Source organism: Microcebus murinus, chromosome 5 (genome assembly GCF_040939455.1).
Source record: "Microcebus murinus isolate Inina chromosome 5, M.murinus_Inina_mat1.0, whole genome shotgun sequence".
Classification (NCBI taxonomy): Eukaryota; Metazoa; Chordata; class Mammalia; order Primates; family Cheirogaleidae; genus Microcebus; species Microcebus murinus.
Genome location: NC_134108.1, coordinates 79,539,026 through 79,562,908, shown reverse-complemented (window position 1 = coordinate 79,562,908; position 23,883 = coordinate 79,539,026). Strand labels below are relative to the sequence as shown.

General features: G+C 34.7%; 1 protein-coding gene across 48 annotated transcripts in view; it reads left to right on the top strand.

Annotated features, from left to right (window-relative positions):
- RIMS1 (regulating synaptic membrane exocytosis 1) overlaps nt 1-21,343 on the top strand; it is a 477,545-nt gene extending 456,202 nt beyond the window's left edge. For 7 of the 48 annotated variants that reach the window (XM_076003211.1, XM_076003209.1, XM_076003204.1 and 4 more), the window contains 5 exons: nt 6,150-6,288; nt 8,068-8,180; nt 13,942-14,043; nt 14,662-14,801; nt 16,153-18,972. In XM_076003211.1, coding sequence (XP_075859326.1) covers nt 6,150-6,288; nt 8,068-8,180; nt 13,942-14,043; nt 14,662-14,801; nt 16,153-16,371 — 713 coding nt within the window. In that variant the 3' untranslated portion in view covers nt 16,372-18,972. Of the gene's footprint in view, nt 1-6,149; nt 6,289-8,067; nt 8,181-13,941; nt 14,044-14,661; nt 14,802-16,152 lie in introns of all 48 variants that reach the window. The other 41 variants (XM_076003233.1, XM_076003232.1, XM_076003235.1 and 38 more) reach the window with 11 other exon arrangements.
- Nucleotides 21,344-23,883: the final 2,540 nt, after the last annotated feature.

Here is a 23,883-nt window from a genome sequence, read left to right as displayed (position 1 = left end):
TTTTATGTCTTTTTCTTACTAAAACTCAAATTAGTAATGAACACATTGTTTTTTTACTTCTTGAAACACTTTTTTCTTCTGGTTTCTGTACCATTGCTCTTACCTATTTTCCCCCTACTTTAAAAGGTTCTTCTTTTCAGCCTCTGCAACAGTCTTGATTTTCTTCTGAACCTCTCTCTTAACTATGAGAATATTCCAGGCTCCATTCTGTTTACCCTTTTTATCTTTATTTCTTCCCTAAGTTTACATTTAGCATCATAGATTTTAATTGTGTCTGCATGACAGTATATCCTATCTATTTATCTGTGTATCTATTTCTAGTTCTGACCTGTTGCTCATGGTCCTGATGCATTAAATACATGTTTACTGTATGGCCTATCCTGTCTTATTACTGTTGTATCTAACACCTAGAATGATGCCTATTATATCATAGATTCTTGGTGTTTAATAGGTATTTAAAAAATGAATTAATAAGTCAGTGGATATTTCTAAATATAATGTAAATATGCAAAGAGAGAAAGTTCACCTTTTGGAGCACTTTGAGAGAAAGTTTGCTCTTTTAGAATATGGGTAAAATGTTGCCCAAAACATTATGGATTTTGCTAATTATGGATTTTGCTACATTTTTTATGTATTTGTGACTAGAAAATATTAAAATGAACTAGTTTTCTAATCTTTTTGTTCTTCGTAGAATATTTGGAACAGTATTTTCAAATCAAAGGCTTCATGTTATAATTTGATAGTAGACTTCATGTGTTTATAAGGTTAATGATTCTTTAATGCACACAAATAATTATTAATAATGGAGGTATTCTTAAAAAACAACCACATTTTCTGATATTTATATATTTAATGCATTATATTGATATTAAAATATTACATGTATGTAAAATATATGTATGTGATTACATATAATTACAGCATATGTAGAAAGATAGATGCAGATAATTACATATTATATTTATACTTGTATAGAATAGATGTGTTATTTAACAAAATCTTACAAGTGAACTTATAAGCCCATGTGTGAATGTATACATGAAAATACCTGTGTAGCTAAACCATTGTTCTATTTGCAAAATAAGACCAGACTTTGTGTTTTCCTAAACGGTAGCATAACAGAATAATTACAAGACTGAGATTCAGAAAATCAGTTTTCTAACTCAGCTTTTGCTCTAAGTAGCATGATGCTGAGCAAGTCATTATACCCACTAGAATGTAAGCTGCATTAGGGCAGGGATTTTTATCTGTTTCACTCATTGCTGTGTCACTAGCATCTACAAAAGACTGGACTGAGTTAAGTGCTGAACAAACTTGTTGCATGAATTATATTTTTCCAAATTTACAGTTTCCACATCTATAAAACAATATTTCTTCCAGTCCTCACATTCCAAACTAATAGTAGAGCCCTTAAGAATTTAAATAAGACAAATTCAATGTTGGAACTATCTATTCAGCTTCTACCTGGGCATTTATATTGTTTAGTCCATCAAAGCTCTTTTCATGAACCTTTATGGGTATGAATAAGACAATAGCTAGGTATCAGTTCATCTGCCATCTTCAATCAGAAGGATTAAACAAAAACTTTAAAATTAAAAATATATTATTCAAATTCACAGAATTAAGTATAAAAGAAAATTCAATCAGTAACCTCTCAAATGATTTTTTTCAGAGTGTATGACATTTACATTTTAGAAGTTATTAAGGTTTAAAAGCACTCTAAGAATTTTGGGACAACCTGTAGATACATCATTTTTTACAGAAACTTGATATTCTGGTTGAAAAATATAAACAAATCAATAAAGATTATTCACCTTAAATTTTTTTCTTTTCATTCATTGAACGAACATGTAATGAACACAACCATGTGAAATCTGTGTTAGGAAATGCAAGAGAAATCAGGTATTAACAGTCTACACTCCACAGTCATCTGGACTGCCAGCCACGCACAGAGCCCTGAGATCACTGGTGACAGAGTCTCTTGGCTGGAGGCAGCATCAACCTTGGAAAGACTGGAGAGGAAGCCTGGAGACCTGTGCACCCCTGGCAAGACAGCCGCCCTCTCCGGACCATTATTACTCATGCCCTCTCAACCTCCAATCTTTAGGACCAGTCCCTGCCGTGTGCTACTTCTCTCTTTCCTCATGGCTTATGCCCTCACTTCCTCCACACCCTGCTTAAAGAGACCCTGACTGCTTTTTAAATAAAACCTTGCTGTCTACGCCTATCATTCTCTATCCCCTTTATCCTGCCCATTTTTTCCATAGCACTTATTACCAGCCATATTGTATCTTTATTTGTTCATTGTCTTTCGTGTACACATGCGCAAACACATTAGAATGTAAGCTCCATGACAGCAGGAAAACTGTCATTCATTGGTATACCCCCAGCACCTAAAGTAGTGTATGACACATGGTAGGTGCTAAGTAAATATTTGTTGAATGGTTGGATGGATGGGTGAAAAACTGAATGAACTAACACTCTAACCTGAACCCCCACACTGCTGATCCTCTTAACTGTTTCTCCTCCAGTTTCCAGCATCACCTCACCATTTGGATTTAACATTTGCTCTGATTTCTCTAGCTATAATCCTGATTATTTTCAATAAGAATTTCTTTTTAGGTCAGGCACAGTGGCTCATGCCTATAAGCCTAGCACTCTGGCATGAGGCCAAGGCAGGAGGATCACTTGAGGTCAGGAGTTCAAGACCAGCCTGGGCAACAGCAAGCCCCATCTCTACTAAAAATAGAAAACAAAAATTTGCCAGGGTGTGGTGTCACGGGCTTGTAATCCCAGCTACTCAGTGGGCCAAGGCAGAAGAACTGCTTGAGCCCAGGAATTTGAGGTTGCTATGAGCTAGGCTGACTCCACCGTACTCTAGCCCAACTGACAGAGCAAGACTCCATCTCAAAAACATAAAATACAAAAAAATAAAATTTGTTTTCCATGTTGGCCTTATTGCCTCATGCTGCCTTGAGTATACACTTGCCATAATTCTACTTGGCTCAGTACTTCGATAATACACCCATGGGGCTTGCCCCTGTCCCTCAAGTGGGATCTTGCCATCTGTGGGCATGAATGCAATGTTTCTACCACAGAAACTTCATAAATGAACTAACTCTAGGAAGGAAGTTTAGTATATAAATGAATAAATACCAAAATTGAACTAAACAGCATTCAGAATGGCTATAAATGAATTCCCTGCCTTCAGTAAGTGTACGCATTCTACAATGACAGTCCAGGTAGGCAAGACAGACCCAAAATGGAAAAGGTAGAAAATTCCTGAGCCTTAGATAGAGAAATGGGAACATCCATGTTAATGTTGGTGGGAGAGTAACTTACTATAATGCTTCTAAAGGGCAATTTAAAAAATAGCTATTTAGAGTAAACAGATTCCTACCCTTTCAGTAGCAGTTCAGCTTCTAGGAATTTATCCTATAAAAACTCTCTGTTAATGGTTGAAAATATCCAAATGCCCATCAATAAAGAGATGGTTTAATTTTGAAACCACACAGCCATAAAATGGAACAGTGCAATCATTAAAAAGAATAAATATGTACGTGTTTGTATTACATTATATTAAATGGAATGTGGAAATTACACATTAGTATGTGTATTAGCAAGTTTATACCACTGTCCTAGATGCTAGAAAAAGCAGTGAGCAATACTCAGAATGTTCCTGCCCTTGTAGAAATTATCTTCTAATTGGGAAACAGACAACAAAAAAGCAGATAAGGGTTTGTTGGTGGATGAAGCAGTCCTATGAAGAAAAATAAATCATGGCAAGGGGACAGACAGTGATGAGGATCAGGAAAAGCCTCTCTGAGTAGATGACATCAGAGCAGAGACAGGCATAAAGTAAGGGAGCAAGGAAACAAGATTAGAAGAGACAGACAATAAAAAGAGCCCTGAAGCAGCATGTTTGGAGGCTGAAGGAAAGACCAAGTGTGGCCGGAGAGTCATAACCACATGGAATGAGAGATCTGAGAGGTTTCAGGGACCAGATCACATGGCATTTTATGGGCCATGATAACTATTTTGGAGTTTCCTTTTAATTTTGATGATGAACCATTATAATATCTTGAGCAAAAGAATGATATATTCATATTATGTTTTTGAAGACTCACCGTAGCTATTAGGTAGAGAATATTCTAAGGAGGAAAAGAATAGAAGCAGTGAGACCAGCATGGTGTGGGTATTACAGTGGTCTTGTTGACTGATGATAATGACTTGAAGTAGTCTTGGAGCAGTGGAGAGGAGGAAGAGTGATCACATTTATGGTGCATTTTGAAGGTAAACCAAGAGGATTCGCTGATGGATTGTATGTGGGGTATGTTAGAAAGAGGATTCAAGGATAATTACAGGTTTTAGGCCTGATCACCTGAGTGAAGGGAAGGAGGACTTGGCAACAGGTGGTGGTAGAGTGATGGAGGTGGAGAATGAAGGGTTCTGTTTTGGATATGTTAATGTTGAAATGTCTATTAGATCTCTAAATGGAGCTAGAAAGCAATTAGATTAAAGACTCCAGCCTTTAGGAGAAAGGTTGGGACTATTGTTGTGTAATTTTGGAGGCCTAAGGATATAAATGGTTTTAAAACCATGGCTGAGATCATCCAGGAAATAAGTGTAGAAAAAAGTAAAAAGATATAAGGGCTGAGGCCTAGGACTCTCCTGTATCTAAACTCTCGAGAAGGAGGAGGAGGAGGTTCCAGCAGAAGAGACTGCGGAGAAGCAACCAATGACAGGGGAGGAAAAATGGAGAGTGTGGATCACAGAAGCCAACTGAAGAAGCATGTATAGGTATAAAGAAAAAAATAGCACCCAAGTTATTAATCACTGTCTTCTTATAGGGGTAAAATTATAGAGGATATTCAACATTTGCTATATCTGTAATATTTCAATATTTTATAATATACCTATATTACCTTTGTAAACAAAAATAGCAATAAAAATGTTAAGAATAAAAACAATGAAAATGTAATAAACCTATTAATGTATGGGAAGCATGAACATTTAGTCCATATAGTATAATTATTATATCTTTGCTTAGACATTTACAAAAGCGTTGCAGTGACCAAAAGTCAGAGGAAAAATGCAGTTTTTCACATGGCTTATCTAAGAGTGTATTTAGGTGCCTGCTATACAGAGGTTTCATGAGGATTGAACAGTCTATGTGTATATATGCATATAGTTATGTGAGTAATTATAGAGAGAGCATTTTTTTGTATATTATTAATAGGTATTAAATGATACTATACAAAAAATAGAAAGAAAACCAGAAATGTGTATAGAATATGTAGATGGGATAAAGTCTAACAGTTTGTCTTAACCTATTGATACTGCTCATTCATATAATCAAATAAAGGTTTTAGAATTTTATTTCTGTGCTGTGAATAGGATGATGGTTACTACTTTTCAAAGTGGCTCAAGGAAGTCGCTCTGAACTTAAAGAACTGCAATGAAAGTGACCAGCCAGTATAATTCACAGTGCAAATGGGGGTGCACACCTTAAAACTGCCAGTCAGAAGTCATGCAGCTGAGTCAGAAGACCATGAGATAGCTGCATGGAATTAGAATAATACCTGTTGTATCTACCCGCATTACCTACATACCATCTCAAATGACATAGTTTATGTTAAAGTGATGCAAAACTCATCAAATAAAATATTACTATTTCTCCATATGGTGATTGCTGATCTCTGATGGTATCAAACCGGTATTTTTCATGCTTGGTTTCAAATGTCCCTTTCTCTTCAAAGGACGTCTATTCCCATGTAGTTGGAGAATTATAGATTAGGAGAAACCTATTAGATCACTCACCGTTATCTTTCTACATAACGGTCTTGTGCCAGATTCCAGTTTTCATTGAAGTTGTCAGTAGCAATAATACCACGAGTTTGTTTTTATTCGTCGAAATTCGGGCAGTCTCGAACTGTGGCCATAATTTACCTTCCTCTGCTGCTACCCTTCTTAGCCCGAGCACACTTTGGCAAAGAGATTTTAATGAAGTAGATTATTTTCTTAGACTACTATTTTTGTGATTAAATTTTTAATTATATGTAAAATTAACTATTGTACTTGCAGGATCAGTTGATAGGGGAAAACTGTCCAAATAAAACTTAAAAGTTTCTTTTACTCTCTCCCATCAGAGTCGGGCCACAAGAAGTTGAAAAGCACCATCCAGAGAAGCACAGAGACAGGCATGGCAGCTGAAATGAGGAAGATGGTAAGGCAGCCAAGTCGCGAGTCCACAGACGGCAGCATCAACAGTTACAGCTCTGAGGGGAAGTAAGTGATGTCAGCATGTCTGCAAGGCTCTAGAACCATTGATTGTGTAGTAGTGATCGGGAAAACAACAAAGCCACTAATAGTTACTCTGCAGCTTTTTTATTTATCCAGAAGCTCAGCCATCGTTTTAAAGCAGCCTGACCTGTTATAAGTATACATAGGCATGCCTCTGTACCTGGTCACTCACACCTCTCAAAGGGATGAAGAACTGCTGAGTTAACATGAATAAACTGAGTCCCATCATCTAGTAAAGCCCAGAATAGTTCCTTATTAGATGTTTGGTGTAGAAATGCTACACTTTATGCATTCTTCCATATGGGAAACTCATTGGCCCTGTCACCAAAATCTGAAATTAAAATTCAGAAATGAGGAACTGATGTCCCATTTTCTTAATTTTCTCCAAGCTATTTTGGGTCCTAAGCTAACACTCTCATACATGTAAATAACTTAATGTTTTCTTGTTTTTAAAACATCACTGTTGCATTGTTACCCGAGGAAAAAAATTCAGGTTCTATCTTCCTCATTATTTTTCCAATTAAGGAGTTTTAGTTAATTCTGAAAAAATCACAAGATTTTTCTTTTGTTTACTTATTTTTTTTTTTACCATTTCATATGGATCTTGTACAAAACCTGCATTTTCCTATGCTTGAGAATATTTTGGTAAAACTAAACTTTTTTTAAGATAGTGGGTCTTACAAATAAGCAATTATGCTATGATGAGTTCCATGGAGACAGACTGTGTACAGATTTTCCATAGGTATTCATTCATTGCCATTTAGATTCCTCACATACCAATCTAAAATTCATAATTTTTTTACTCCCATTTTTCTATTTTGTTTGGAAATTAAATAAAATTAGGCCGAGTTAATGTTTCTGATAATCTTTCCATTAAAAAGCATTTTATCAGATGATCAGTATGCATGATTATTTATTCAGTCAAATGATTGGTATGCATGCTCCCAGATATATAAGATATAGCCAAGAACAAAAAGATATAGCCAAGAACAAAAAGATGTAGATAAACTTTTGACAAAATATCAATATTTGATGAAGTAGTACAAAACAATGTGCCAGTGAAGGACTAGAGACATTATTTTCTGATACAAAAGTAACAAGTCACATAACAAGCATGGTTCTCATTACCCAGAGACAATTACGTCTATCAACAAGAAGAGCACAGTCACTGCTCTTGTGTAGCTTATATCCTTGGGCTTTCAGGGAGTCATATTACTAGAATGTGACTAGATACAAACGTATTTTAAACAATTAATTTTCACTTGGACCACATAAAAGTCTCTTGTAATTTAAACATTTAATTAATTCAATGATGAATAAATTAAACGCATTGTATATAAGAACTTGTACTATGCTGTAGTATTTATTCAAGAAATCATTAGCCACTTTTTAAAAATTTAGCATTAATGTTACTTCATGTTCATAAGCAATTATCTATGTAAGGTTTATGATATAAAAATTTTCATCTTACACTTTATATAAGGATTTGCATTTGGTTCTGTAAGTGTCCAGAACACTTAATACATTAAAAACTGAGTCCTCCTAAATAGAGAATCAGGTCTTAAATTGAGAGTTCATACTGTTTCTCAAACAGTGTTGAGCCTCATATGCTTGGCTCAAGGCAGTGCAAAGAATAAGTAAGTAAACAGATTGTCTAAGTAGTGTTTATGTTTCATGATCAAACCTAGTCCAGTGGAAACTAATGAAAAGAATTCTAGGAGATTGAATGTTTTGTTTCTTTGGTTTTTATCCTTCTGCTGATAGCTTAATATTTCCTGGAGTGCGACTAGGAGCTGACAGTCAATTCAGTGATTTTCTTGATGGATTGGGACCAGCCCAGCTTGTTGGCCGCCAAACCCTTGCCACCCCTGCAATGGGTAAGAATCATTTTTTCTATAGGAAAATTAATGTTTTATGGTCAATAGGGTCATTTAAAATAACATAATAGTCATATAAGTGAGAAGCAACATTTTAGATAGGGAGTTGCCAGTTGCAAGCAACTATTCTAATTTCCAGTGCATTTTTCTAATTTGAGACATTATACAAAATGAAATAACATTAGTCATAAATATATGAATTACCAGAAACCATGGCAAGACAGAGAGTCTACAGTAAATCCAAATGTAGTATAAGGATGGCATTTCATAGCATGGAAATAAATGATGGCCTATTCAATATTCAGTAAAGGATGGTAGCATAACTGTTTAACTGAATGAAAAATAATTAATAAAATTGCCTCCCTACTTCATAACTTACAAAAACAGTAATATCATAGACTGAATTATAGAAATGAAAAAGGAGGGGGGAGAAAGATACTAAAAAGTACTAGAAAACACTTAAGTTAATGTTTCTATAATCTTGGAATGGAAAAGAATTTCCAAAGTTCAAACAAAAGCCAGAAGAATTGAAGGCTTCTAAGAGGAAAATATAACCTAAGTGAAGTTGAAAGAAAGATGACAATTAGAGAAAATTACGTATAGTTTGTGCAATAGGTATTTTTGTAAAAGACATGTTATTCCAGCTTGAAAGGAACCAGGGAGAGAAAATAGATCAACACAAAGGCACATCATTGTGGAATTTCGCAACACTGAGGATAGAAAGTCATACAAGTTTCCTAAGAGGAAAAATATTAATAATTCTATGAAAATTACCAAAAATCAGAATTTCCTTGTGCTCTTCTGATTCTCATTGGACTCTTCAATAATAATACTGGAAGCCAAAAGACTATTAGCATTACCTTCAAAATTCTGAGTAACAACTGGTTTCCAACCTAGAATACAATATCCAGACAAATTATCAAATAAGTTTAAGGCTAGAATAAATACATCCTCAGACAAGCAAGATCTCAAAATATTTTTCTCATTTCCGACATCCCTCTGAAAGCTACTGGAAGATTTACTTTAGCAAAATGAACTAAATGAATTTTTTTGATTGTGAACTAAAAAAAAGAAGATGAGCTCCAGTAGATAAATGCTCCCCCATGAGAGAGATGATTGGGATAACCCAGGATGATAGTGAAGGAAAAACTAAAGAATGATGCAGCAAGATTTAAAAGCAATTTGTCCAAACTGTAGCATGTAAGATTTTGTAAGATAAAATCTGTAGAACACCTAATGTGTTTGATTTTATGGAAGAGGTAAACAACCAGGAAAGACTAAGGATTTGAATTAGTGATATGTATGTAAAAATACAAGCAAATACTTTTTTAAAGGGTACTAATTAAGTGTAGAGAAAAGTAAGATCCGTCTAAAAAAGGAGAAGTCATGACAGTATTCTAGTTCACACAGCTGTAGATAAGATGACATAATCATAATAATGTAAGCATTACTATTAGGAGAACAGGATGCCAGAAATTGTCAGGTATGTAGTAGGGGGAGGAAAGCAGTAAAGATATCAAAATTAGAAGTAAATAATAATATATAAAACTGAAAAAAGAAAAGAGTGAAGCAAATGCCAAAAGCACAAAATCAGATAAATGCATTGAGACTTTGAAAGCAATGACTTTTAGAAGGCAAGAAGTTGAGGGAGAGGATGGGAGTCAGTTATTTATAATAATAACAAGTCTTATTATAGAACAGTTTTGCTCTTTAAATTATGTATGTCTGTGATGTTTAAAAAAATCTTTAAAAAACATTAAAAGAATAAAAAGAAAACAAAAGACTTCTAGGAACTGAGCTCTAAAACAGAATTATAAAACTAATGAGAACATCTAGAGCAACAAAGTCAATCAACTAACCTGGCAAATAAACAGAGTTCATACCTAACAAATGGAAATGATTCAACTAACTAAAAGTAACTTAGAAATAATTATATTTAACACTTAAATTTAACATTTTAAGAGATATTTAACACTTTCCAAACTATCATATGTAATTCACAGAAAAAAGACAAGGAGTTTCTTAAACAAAAACAAGCATACATTTTTAAAAAAGAAAATTGGAGAATGAAAAATGTCATGATTCAAATTTAAAACTCAATTGATGAGCTAAATAGTATACTCATAGAATTAATGACATGCAAGGAGAAGAACTATAGAAAATCACCAAGAACACAGTGTATGTGTATATATTATATATATAATGTAAATTGTAAATTTAAATGTAGAAGAGATCTGAGGCATTGGACTAATAAACCAGAAAGTTCAAACTCATTCTAATAGGAACCTAAAGAGAGAATAGAGAGACAATTTGGGGGGAAAAATACAATGGCTGAACCATTTCAGAAAAACATGAAATCTGAAAGATTGAAAGAGCACACTGAGTGGTGAACTGAACAATATACACAAACAAACAAGGAAAAATTTAATGAAATTTCAGGACATCATCTCAAGTTGCCAAGAAGAAAAAGATTACCTAACAAAGAAAGGCAACAAAATATCAATAACTTGGAAGTAGTTGGGCTTCTGTAGAAGGTGTGATTCTAATGACTTCAGTTCTTGATTTTGGTTAAAGTGATTTGGGACTGGAAACATCTTACAGAAGCCAAAGTAAATAATTTCTGATGAAAGATAACATCTTAGGTGTTAATTTTCTCTAAAAACAGTATTATAAGTAAAATTTCCAGACATCCATCACAAATTACCAGGCACACAAGAAAAAAAGATGATTCTTTAAAATGCAGAAACAACAGATAATAGAAACAAACCAGAAATGAATACAGGTATTAGAGTTAAATATTTAGACTAAAAATAATTATGTCTCCATGGTTCAAGGAGATAAAAAACAAGATTGAGAATTTCATCAGAAAAGTAAAAGCTTTAAGAGCCCAACGGAAATTCTAGAATTGAAAAATATAACTGTACTTAAGAATTTAATGGATGAGTTACCAGCAGTTTAGACAGAACAGGGAGAGAATTAGTTAACTGGAGTTAGATAAAGCCATAAGAAAGTATCCAGAATTAATCATAGACACAGAATAATGGAAAACATAAATAAGAAATTAAGAGGCAGAAAAAAGTAAATATATATATATATATATATATATATATATATATATATATATATATATAAAATTAGAGTCCTAGAAGAGAGAAAGAGAAATTATAGGGCAGAAGCCAGAACAAGGAAAGAGAAAGTATAGGTCAGAAACCATTAAAAATACAATGAATGAGAAAGAATAATTCAAAAGTTTCTAGCATAAAGAAAAGATAAATATTTAATGTGATGGATATCCCAGTTGCAATGATTTGTTCTTTACAAATTATATGAATTTATTAAATTATCACATATACCCCTAAAATATGTACATCTATTTATATCAATAACAATAAATAAATGAATAAAAATCAATAAAATAAAAAAATTAAGATAATAAAATTTATCAATTATATATACATTTAGAAATTTCCAAAACCAAAAGTAAATATCAAGCCATGCTTTCTAAAGTCCCTATGAATCCCAGGAAAAACAAATTCAGCAATATTAAAAATAATATCACAAAAAATGTAGATTTTTTCCATGAACATGTGGTTGGTTAAAAATTTGAAAATCAATATAATTCACCATATTGATCTACTAAAAAAGAAAAAATGACCATCTTAATATATGAAAAAGAAATGTTAGATAATATTCAGTATTAATTTATGATTAAAAAATTAGCAAACTAGGAATAAAATGGAGCTCATTTAGTCTGATAGAGTTTCTACAAAATACATGTGTGAGAGTGTGTGTGTGTGTGTGTGTGTGTGTGTGTGTGTGTGTGTGTGTATACACATCAGCTTCACTAAAAAATTTAAATCTTTCAATAATTAAGAGGCAAAGATTTTGAGGAATATGCATCCTCATACACTGCTATTCGAAGTTTAATTTGGTGCAATCACCAATTGAGGTGATATGACAGTGTCTAATAAAAGTAAAAATGTATATATACTATAACTGAGCAATACTTCCAGTTACGTATCCTCAAGAAGTTCTTTGCAGCATTCTTTGTAACAGTACCAAATAAGAACAACAACAATAACAACAAAAGAACCCCAATTGGAAATTAGGTAAATAAAATATGACAGTCATACAATAAAATACAACATAGAAATTAGAGATGGAGTAGATCTCTTACATAAATATGGATGGATAGCTAAGAAAACATTGAGTGAACAAAGCAAGTTGCTAAATGATATCACTTAAACAAATGCTTAAAATTTGTAAATTTATTTGAGATAAATATTTTTAAATTATGTTTTGAATTTTATTTTTTTATTTCAGAATATTAAGGGCATACAAATGTTTTGGTTACATGGATTGCTTTTGTACTGCTTGAGTCAAAATTATAAGTGTGTCCATCACCCAGATAGTGTACATTGTACCTGTTAGGTATGATTTCACCCATCCCCTCCTCCGTCCTCCCACCTGCATGATTTCCCTTGAGTTTTACTTCCATCTGTTTACCTGGGTGCTAATCAGTTAGTTCCATTTTAATAGTGAGTATATGTGGTGTTTGTTTTTCCAATTTTATGATATTTCATGTAGGAGAATAGTCTCCAGTTGCATCCAAATTGTTACAAAAGGTATAAATTAGTTTTAAAAGTATAACCTACCAAAAAGAATTTAAGAAGAAATAGAAGGTATAGAAAACCTGAATAGAACTATAACCATTGCTATTTAACATTCTGCCCACCAAAAAATGGGGCTAAATAGGCCAGGTGTTTTCACAAATGAATTCTAACAAATACAAGCTCAAAAGACATAAAAATTATGAAACAAACATTTCCATGAAATAAAAAGGAAAAAACTCTAACTCATTCTAGTTGCTAATCTAATTTTATATCAAATGACATATAGGCCACATAAGCTTCCCTAATAATCAAATAAATGCAAATTAACACAACTTTTTAGCCATCGAGTGGTAAAAATTAGACATATTGATAATACCAATATTAATGAGTGCAAGACATGAAACTATATATATTTCTGGGGATAGTGAGAACCAATACAACCTTTCTGGAGGATCGTTGGCGGTATATGCATGAAACTTTTTGAATGTCCACACAATTGGATATGAAAATTAAAAATCTTGAAATTTTATATTTAAAAAATAATTGGCCATGTGTGCAAGAATTCTAACAAAACTGCTAATTATAGTGCTGTTTACATAAATGTAGTTTATGTAAATAACCTATATTCCCTTCTACAAGGGTGTTGTTAAATAGACAATGACATATCCGTGTAGTAGTTCCTGTAGTCCATAAAATGACCATGTGTGGTCATGACTAATAATAGGTAACTAGATAGATACAATAGTAATGGTGGCTTTCTCTATATAATGGAAATATAGATAATTACAATATTTATTAATAAGTAAATATACTGGATGAAATAAGAATAAGAAATCTTATCAAATACAAGATCATGTAAGTACTTCAGTGTTGCTGTAGCTAATTTTTTTTTCTTATGTGTGGAAACTCAAAAGACAAAAAGATTCAATTTGTGAATCTCATAAAATGGATTAGTACCAGAAAAAATAAGAGAAACATTTCAAAACTTGATTTGGAGGCTGGGAATGAAAAGTGGAGTTGTGGAGTGGTGGGTCTAAATATGAGTTTTTTAATCAAAAATTGTGAAGATAATTTGGAGTCCGTTATGGGCCCCTGGTTCTTTTTAACTACAAAGACCTGAAACATGTTTGCTTCCCCTCCACTTGCAGGGGATATACAGATTGGAATGGAGGACAAAAAGGGCCAATTAGAAGTTGAAGTTATTAGAGCACGAAGCCTCACTCAGAAGCCTGGGTCCAAATCTACACCTGGTAAGGAAGCGTATTACTGAGTTTGCTCAAGAGAATGTTAAATAGGCAAAATAATAATTATAATAGGCAAAAAAAAAACCTCAAAACACTTGCTGAATCTGAATTTTATGTGCTGTATTTTCCATCATCAGATTGATTAAAAATGCAGTTGTTTCTTTGATTCTATTAAAATAAATGTGTTTACCTTGCATGGTTATTGTCAGAAAGTATTAGGTAGAGTATTGTCATGTTTGAAAAAGTTTAGTTATGATTGTTTCTTAGTATATGTCATTTTCTTTCTGCACATTTATGAATGCAAAAGAAGAAAGAATTTAGTTCTAATTATGAAAAGGAAACAATGAGCTTTAAAATATTAATTGTAATGCCAGTTGTAACCCACATAAGTCAAAATCTTACAATAACTTTGTATACATTTACTTGAAGTTAGGGAAACGGCAGTAATGAGAACATATAGGTATTAAGGAATAGACTTTATGAAGCAATGAAAATTTTAAATTATGTAAATAGGCAATGGGAAATTTTCAGTAAACATCTCTAGTTCCCTAGTAAGGCATTCTCTAATAAAAAGCAGTTGAATTTAAAGATTAACTTCTTATACGTTAATATACTTTTGTTCAGCTCCATATGTCAAGGTATATCTTTTGGAAAATGGAGCCTGTATAGCCAAGAAGAAGACAAGAATTGCACGAAAAACCCTTGATCCTTTGTATCAACAGTCCCTGGTTTTTGATGAAAGTCCACAGGGTAAAGTTCTTCAGGTCAGTAACAGTTTGTTCGGCTTTTCACATTGTAATATCTATAGTATCCATATGTTAAAGAGGTGGTCAAATGCAAAGAGAATAAAATTTAATAAAGATAAATGTGGTATAATATTCTTGACTAGGAAAAATATCTAAATGGTTAATTTATAATATAAATATTTTTAGTGTTAAAAAATCTGATGAATCTAATAGAAAACAAAATTTTTATTTTCTCTTCCTTCTCTCCTTCCTTCCCTCCATCCTCTCCTTCTGCCTTTGTCCTATTTCCTACCCTTTCTCTCTCCTCAACAGATAGATGATAAATAAATAAATAGTAGAGCTATATCAAAGAAAACGATGGTAGCAATAGTTGATTGAACATTACTAGGCACCAGACATGAGATTCAAAGAGGAAGAGGGGAGATGAAAAGAGAAGTATGCAGGGACCAGCAAATACTGAGTTCTGGTTGAATGCCAGATGCATTTCTAGGTGCTTACACATATTACCTCTTTTAGACTTTGTAACCACCATGTACAATAAATAAAGATTATGTCTGAAGTTAAAAAAATTAAGTAATTTAGCAAAGTTACTCAGTAAATCAAAAAGGTGGGATTCACCAGTTATGCTTGTGTAAAAGCAGGTGAATGATTTCAGTTGAGAACCTTTACAGAAGACAGAAGGATTAGAAAATAGAACCTGAGAGTATGTGTAATGTGGAAGTGTTGTCTGACACTAGTAAACATTGACCCAGGTCGTAGTAATTGTCAGTGAGCTCACTGACTTATTAATTGTCTAATCAAATCAAAATTGGCAAGCAAGTCCTCAAAAGGTACCAGCTCACAATTATTTTTCAATATGCCCCTTCGCTAACAAGACTAACAAGATCATAATACAAGAGAAATCAAATGAATACTCTCATTCTTTGTACATACTTCATTGTACACACACTCCATGGTACACTGAGTTAGATCGCTTGTTTTGCCCTCCTAGGTTGGACAAATTTTCATTTTTATGTGTCTATGAATATGCACATTGTTTACTAGATAGTAGTTAACACAAGAAAGGTACTAAATTCATAGAAGAATAAGCTTATATATTTATTTCCTTAACACGGCTTATGTAGATAATACCCCTCATTGACTAGGGAAATATTACTCACATTCCATCAAATCTAAAAATTTTGAAGTGTCTCTGAGCACCTTCAGGTTAGTAATTCTTCTTTTCTTACCATGTTTCTTCCATGGTATTAGTTGTATTAATTTCCTCTCCTTCGACGACTGGCCCACTTTTACAGAACAGTTGCTTTGGACACTTCAAATGTGAAAAAGAGAGAAGTTCAAGTTGCGTTGTGTTTCTTTGTCTCTGCAGGTGATTGTCTGGGGAGACTATGGCAGAATGGACCACAAATGCTTTATGGGTGTGGCTCAGATCTTGTTGGAAGAACTCGATCTGTCCAGCATGGTAATCGGATGGTATAAATTGTTCCCACCGTCCTCACTGGTGGATCCCACGCTCACTCCCCTAACCCGCCGGGCTTCCCAATCATCTCTGGAAAGTTCAACTGGGCCTCCCTGCATTCGATCATAGTGAACTCATACCAGAGTCATTCCAATAAAACTCTACCTTTCAGGATAATAATCTGAACCAGATATTTCATGATCAAAAGCATTGTTGGAGACAGACAATCAACTTGTGTTTTGCCTGTAGTAGTTTTTCAATAATATGTCCCAAATGTTGTTTAAAACATGGCTTCATATGACAGAACAAGGCAGTCTATCAAATTACAGTAAGAATCAACGTGCTAGTGAGAGTCACTGATGCTTCTAACAAACAGAAAAAGAGGAAACTTTAAATTCACACACACACACACACACACATGCGCACACACCAAATTGAACAAACTGGAAACTCTCACTCTGTGAAAAGTTGTATTCTACACGTTTCTGCACAGACCACAAGCAGTGTTATTTCCCTGGTGTTTGAGAAGTTTTGTTCTTTTGTGTGTTTTGTTTGTGTTTGTCAGCTTTTGGTTTCTAGAGTTGTTGTTTTGTTTTCACCATAATTGTTATTTCTAGTTTTTTGGCTGTGTCATGACCGGCCTCATGATGCTAACAGAGACTCTTCCTTTCTTTTTTCCAAAAGCACCCAAAAAAAAGGGCTGAAGCAGTCTCTGTAGCATCTCCCCAAAGTGTTCAACAGCTAGAGAACGTGAGGCCAAAGAAGGGTTTCACTGGCTTTCATTTTATAATTCTTCAAAGTCTTATGTGTGGAAACCCAAGAGACAAAAAGTTATCTTCCAAAATAAATAATCTCCAAATTACTTTTTTAAATGAAGAGCATATCTGTTTGCATTCTAGAAAACTAATTTATGTTTTCCATTGTTTTGCATGGAAGACTTTTAAAGAAATCAATCTGCAAATAATGCTGGGGAGTAAAACTAACCGCATAATTGTACTTTGAGAACACTCCTTGTAATGCCTTTTTCTTCCTGATATCAAAAAAATATATATGCTTATGTGTATAAACCATACTTCTGACTTCCCAAAATGGTGACTAGGAATGGATTTGAGCCTAAGACACTTTCAGCTATGCCCAGGCTTCTCTGCCATGCCTCAGTGTAGACACACCCATCTGCCCTGGAAAGAGCATGGTATGAGCTGTTCAATATTCCACTGGAAATTCCAGTTGAAATATTCTGCACTAAACTAATGTTTTTATCGAATTTTAGTTTACATTTCTTTGAGATTGATGCAAGCACAAAGCTTGATTTTTTAATGCAAAGTATCTTACTTTTTTGGGGGGAAAATAAAACAAAGTCAAATTTCAATTTGCATTTTCTTCATTTAGTTTTTCTTGGCCTTGAATTTCCCTTGTGACATTCTGTACATGTGCTACAAACTGCAGACACTGCAGGTGCATTGATATGTTCTCCCTCCTTTTATGGGTCACTCAACTTTTGTGATTACACAAATAGAGCAGCATGACTTGGAACTGTTCAAAGCTGCATGCACGTTTTGTAAAAAAAAAAAAAAAAAAAAATTAAAAAGAAAAGAAACAAAAGGTTATTTAATAATGTATGTTAGTTCCACATAGGCCAGCTTGTATGTTGCATGTACTTGTACAGTTTGCTTGTTAATTACTATACTGAAATAACCAAGAAATCTAAGCCATCCATTTTTGTTATAGACATTTTGCAGGTTTTAGCCAGACTCAGTCTGTGGGTCTGGGGTGAAATGTCTATAGATGGACTTTATTTTTTACCCTCCGGAAAACGTGACGTAGTACGGACCAAATTCCTTCTAATAAATATTTTGGTGTAGATTCCTACTGTGGGGCTGTAACACATGTAGACACTGTGTACACACTAGGTTTTAATCCATAGACATACTGCCTGCACCAAGTGAATTATTTATTATTATTTACACATGCCAGAATTATCTGCCCATCATTCCACAGGGCACAGATTGACCACTGCTCACCATGCTGAGCAGGAAGAACTGAAGCATTGGTGCACTTCTACTAGATTCCGTTCTGTCTTAGTGGCCAACAATCAAACTGATTATAATTGGGTAGTATCTTTCTATTTTGACCACTTGTCTTAACACTCCCCTGTGCTTTTAAATGAACTTCCAACTCATGTATGTAAACATGTTTAATAAAATTTACTTTTCATGTCAGTCAGTAGCCATCTGTGTTCTATGTTTTGCCAGATTTCCATTGTGGGTTCTATGGTGCAAAATGGGAGCCAGATCACGGGAAGGGGGGACTGGGTGTGTTGTCTGCTGCGGGCATTTGACTTGACTTGTCACTGCACTATTTATGTCTTAATCTATGGCCCAAAGGGTACTTTGCATCACATACAAGTTTTCACTTTGTCAGCCTGTCTAAGTGAGCACATGACTATATTTCTGAAAAGTGGCATTATTAAAAACAATAAATCTCAGTAAGAATCAAATGGAAGGTTGTTTTTCTGCTGCTGTTTGAATGTGCTAATAAAAGAGACAACTCTGTTGTCCAGTTGCCAAACCATTTCAAGTTATGTGACATATCAGAATATTGATTCCTGCGTCTCTTGTCATAGTATCTGTTTCTTCTTTCCATCTTTTCCTTCTGAACTCTTGACTAGTTTGTAGAACTTTGCTTTAGAGGAGGCCAACTTAAAGGGAAAAAAATCAAGCAATACATTTATTCTAAATTATCTTGGGCAATAAACATATCTTCAAATATAGATAGATAAGTCTCCTCTAAAAATAATAAAATAGAAATCATTAACTTTCTAAATGATTTTTTTCTTATCTAAAAGTGTGTCCATATATATCATAATCACTACCTCTCACAAAATACTTGGTAAGCACTAATTTAATTTTGCATTACAGTAAAATAACTATTAAGATATAGTCACAAGTTTCTTAGAGCTCTTAACTTTTTATCGACCACATCAGCTGCAACTTTGTAAAGCAAAATGAACACGGCTAGATCAACATCACATTTGAGACGATAAAGCAATTTGAGCCATGACACCATCAGTTCTTTATAGTTTTTAAAACAGCTGACTGAATATTATTACCCTGTTAAATCATCCAGTTGTTTGGTCTACAAGATATGAGGTTATCTGTTAGGCGGGGTCAACAGGAGGCAAAAACAACTGATCAGTTTACTTTAAAACAAATGGTCAGAGTAAAGCTGTTTAACATGCATGCACTCATAACTGGGTGAGGGCAGAGGACAAGTACGCCACCAAACTGAGAGGTAACAAGAGACAGCTTGATAATTCTTTGTTTAGACAGAAGCAGAAAAGCAGTAATCTCTCTTCAAATCGGATATAGCCACATGGTGTTAGGGTTTCAGGGCCCACATGATGGAGGGGAAATAACCTAAGAAAAAGCAGTTTTGCTAAAGTCTTCATGGTTTCTTGCTGATTCTGACAACTTATTTCTTGAAATCCCAGCCTGAGATATATGATCCAACATTATTAAGGGCTTTGTTAAGTACTACATATTAAGTTTTAATACTTAGAATATAAAAATGAAAAAAAAATTACCCTGTCTTACAGGAGCTCCCTGTCTATTGAAAGAGATCATTATATACAGAGAAATAATTATGATAGCATATACAGTATGTCCACATTTAATAGGTTCTTGGAAACTGTGACTCTAAGCAAAATGGTATGTATGGAAATTAATTTTTTTCTCATCAACTTTATAACGAAATGAAGTTGAATGAAATGGCATTATTCTAGGACCTGCCATTCATTATTTCACTTAAAGTCAACAGTTTCCAAGAACCTGTCTTTAACAAAGTTGAGTGAGTCCTTACTGTATTTGATTTGCATACTAAGAGCTATGGCATTAACGTTTAATTCTCACAACAGTACTAGGAAGTAAGTATTCTTATGACCCCTATTTCACTTAGCTTCTCTGCAGCTTAGAGAAGCTAAGCAACAACCTAAAGGTCGCACAGCTGGTTAGTGATTATGCTGGGATAGGAGCCAAGGTCTGACCAAATCAGCAGCCTGCCCTGCTAAGCTGTCTTCCACTAACTGCTGACAATTGAGCTAGATCCTTAAGAATGAAGAGTCCATGGGGTCAGAAATGATCCTAAGCTAAACCATTCTTCTGCCTTAAGGCAGCGCCTGGCCAGTTCAGTCTCCCACATGCTGCCTGGGTGGCTCTGCCATTATCACAGCAGTGAGGGAATAGGCAAAGGTGATAGGTGGGCTCTTCTCCATTCCCTGAACTCTCTTTCTTAGACTTTTCTCCTCTAACTCTCTCCTCTGCACCCTCCTCTGACTACTCACCATTTGCATTACTAAACAATAAAACATCAAATGCAACTCTCAGGAACAGTATGAATAAAGGAGATAGAGCAAAGTTTTGCTTAGCTAGGTTCAAGACTAATCCTTTGGTTCTAAGTTAAAATTATCTGACTTCTTATCTCCAGTCCTAATATGGCAGTGTCTCCCAATCCTGCACCAGTTATAAAAATCTACATTTTAGGATTGAATTGATCAGGCTTGAATCCCAGCCCCATGGAGCTTTTTGGATCTCCCAGCATCAGTCCATATGCCCTTCATGTTATTTGCCTCCAAAAATAGTTTCCCTAACTCTTAATCTATATGCAGGATCCCTTCTCTTCAGGGGAGCTCAGAAGTTCTCAGTCCCCTGCACAGCCCCTATACCCTACATCCTTCCATCCTGAGCCTCTCAGGTACCTCTCAAGAGAGCACAAATATCCAAGTCTCCATATGTTAAGTGTAAACCAAGAATGATCAATATCATGGCTATGATATATCGATATTTTTATGAGTTGATGTCATGCATTGCACTCTCCTCCCCCCCCCACACACACACACAAACACACACTATGGGTGTACTTGTGATATCTCTGGTATCAAGGGCCAGGTTTTCCCTGCTAACAGGACTCTCCTTCCCTCATCACCAAACTTTCCAAAAGTGGTCTTTTCTACCTTGCCTCCAATACCTCATCTACTATTCAATCATGACCCCAATTTAGGATTGCCAGATCCAGTATAGAATGCATTTGAATTTCAGATAACAATTCAAATTAAATATAATTTTCCAATTATTTGTTTAACTAGAATTCAAATTTAACTGGGCATCTTCTATTTTCATTTGCTAAATCTGGCAACTGTATTCTCATTGCCATCTATCTAGTTGAGGCTTTCATCACTTTGCTGAAACACTCTCCTAACTGCTATGTAACCACCAACAAATTCCAACAGCCTTTTTGCCGACCGCCATGGAAGATTTTCCTTTCAAATTTTTTTCTCCCCTCTACTCATCCTATTTCTCCAACTTGGAAGAAGACTGGATTTTGTTTCCAATTCTTCACTTCTAATAGGACCATACACCAATACCTGTTGCCACGTTGCTTTGCAGTACCTCAGTAGAGTAGGCAGAAGATACTACCCCTGTCCCATTGACTGTGGGCTTGCCAGATAGCATGTGTCAAGGAAAGGTAGTGGATGTAACACAAGCAGAGGCTATTCTCCATAAGAAGGGCCTTCAGCAGGTAGGCACTGCTCATTCAACCTGGTCTTTAAATGACAGACATGTGGAACAGACTTGAACCCACTTCCCAGACTAAAATAAAGCTGTCCTGGCTGACTTCCGAATCTGTGGACAAGAAACAATGGTTTTGTTACCAGCCACTAAGATTTGGACGTTGTTTGTTATATAGCATTATTAGAGCAAAACCTAATACACCATCAGTTCCTCTTCATCAGCAACCACTATATATAATATAATGTTTGTGCTGGGCACTGATTAAGGTACAAAGTTGAAAAAAACACAGATTCTTTAACAATCCTTAACTTTATTCCACAAGATTCTGACCATTTTGTCTTTTTCTATTCTCCTTCCATGATCTTATCTACTCCAAGGTTTCAATTATTGCCTCCATCCTAATCTGCAGCACTACAAATTCTCTAATTAATGGGTCTGAGTTCCAAACTATTTACAAGGCATCTCCCAATAATCAAGTATCATCTCAAATTAAACAAATCCAGAAAATTTGATCATATACATCCAAAGTCATCTTATTTCTGTTGTGCATCACCATTTCCAAGTTTCAAAATGTTTGATTTTTTTCTTGAGATTGATGATAAATGTAGTGAAAGAATAATTAAGGAAAGTCCATGATGCATTGGAAGGGGATGTGTTCCATTCAGACCTTACTCAGCCAACATATTTTTCATATTGAGTATTTATTTTGTACAATAAATTACCAAGTAACCAACCACATCATATTAAATAAAATGAAAAGGAGACCTGCCCTAGTGGAACCTATTATCTAGCCTATGCTGACAGAATAGTGTGGCTAGGCTATGAAGGTTTTCTTAAAGAAGTAAAGTTTCAGTTGAGACCCAAAAGAGAGAGGGAACTGTAAGACATTCCAAGCAAAGGAAACCCGTGCAAAGCCAGAGTCAGGAGAGAATGTGGCAAATTCTAAGAACTGAAAGACAGCCTCTATAAATGAGGTGCCGAGATCAAAGAAGCTAGGAAGATAGGCAGGAGCAAATCATGCAGTGTTCTCTTTAATCTCTCTGAAAATCCAGAGGAGTTTATAACTCTTTCTAGCTCTTATCACAGAACTCCTTTAATTAAAATTATATTCCTATCTTATCACATACTCGGTGTTCAATTGGTTTTTTCTAAATGTATCAGTTGGGGATAGTATAACAACTGTAAAGAGTAGACCCCAAAATGTATAATAGCTCAAGCACAACAGAAATTTCCTTCTTCCTGGTTAACAGTATTGGGATGGTGAACAGTTGAACACGGATAGTCCTCTTCTACACAGTATTTAGGACCCTAGTTAGATAGGGGCCCTGGAATCTTCAACACATGACTTCTGAGGCCTCCTGGAAGTTGGTCCCATTGTAGCAATCTAGAACAGGAAAACAAAAATGGAGGATCACAGTCAAGAGATATTTATGAGCAAGTTCTGAAGTGGTGTACATCACTTCTACTCATATTCCGTCAGCTGGAATTCAAACACATGGCCTCATCTAAGTGCAAGGAAGGATGGAGTTTCTCCAGAAATATGAGGAGGAGAACATGGATTTTGATGAGCAATTTACAGTCTCTGTCACAGTGACTGTCCCAGTGAATGAATGAATAAATGAAGACCGAAGCATCTTCTTTGTACCGATGTTAATGCTTTTTTTAGTTTGAGTACTTTCCTCTTGCTTTGAGCAGCACAACTAACACACATGTAAAATTTAGAAGACAATATTGCAGACAGGATGACAATCCTATAACATGCATACCAGTTCTTCCAAAAAGAGTTTTGGGATTACCTATTCTTCAGATCATTTTCATGAGCCTCCCCAAATTACTGGCCACAAGATGTCCTCTCTTTCCTTCAACTGAATCCAAGCAATAGGATCACCATTTAACCAGGCAGTTAGTACTTTTACCTGTTTTAGATAAGTTCTGTTCTTTAGGAATACACTTTCTTCAGCAGAGGCAGGTTGTTATACACCCATTGTGCAGTGTGCCAAGAACTGCATGAGGCATGACCACGGTGTACTGCATGCCTACACAACACCAATAGTCATCCCTCTACCCTTTAAGT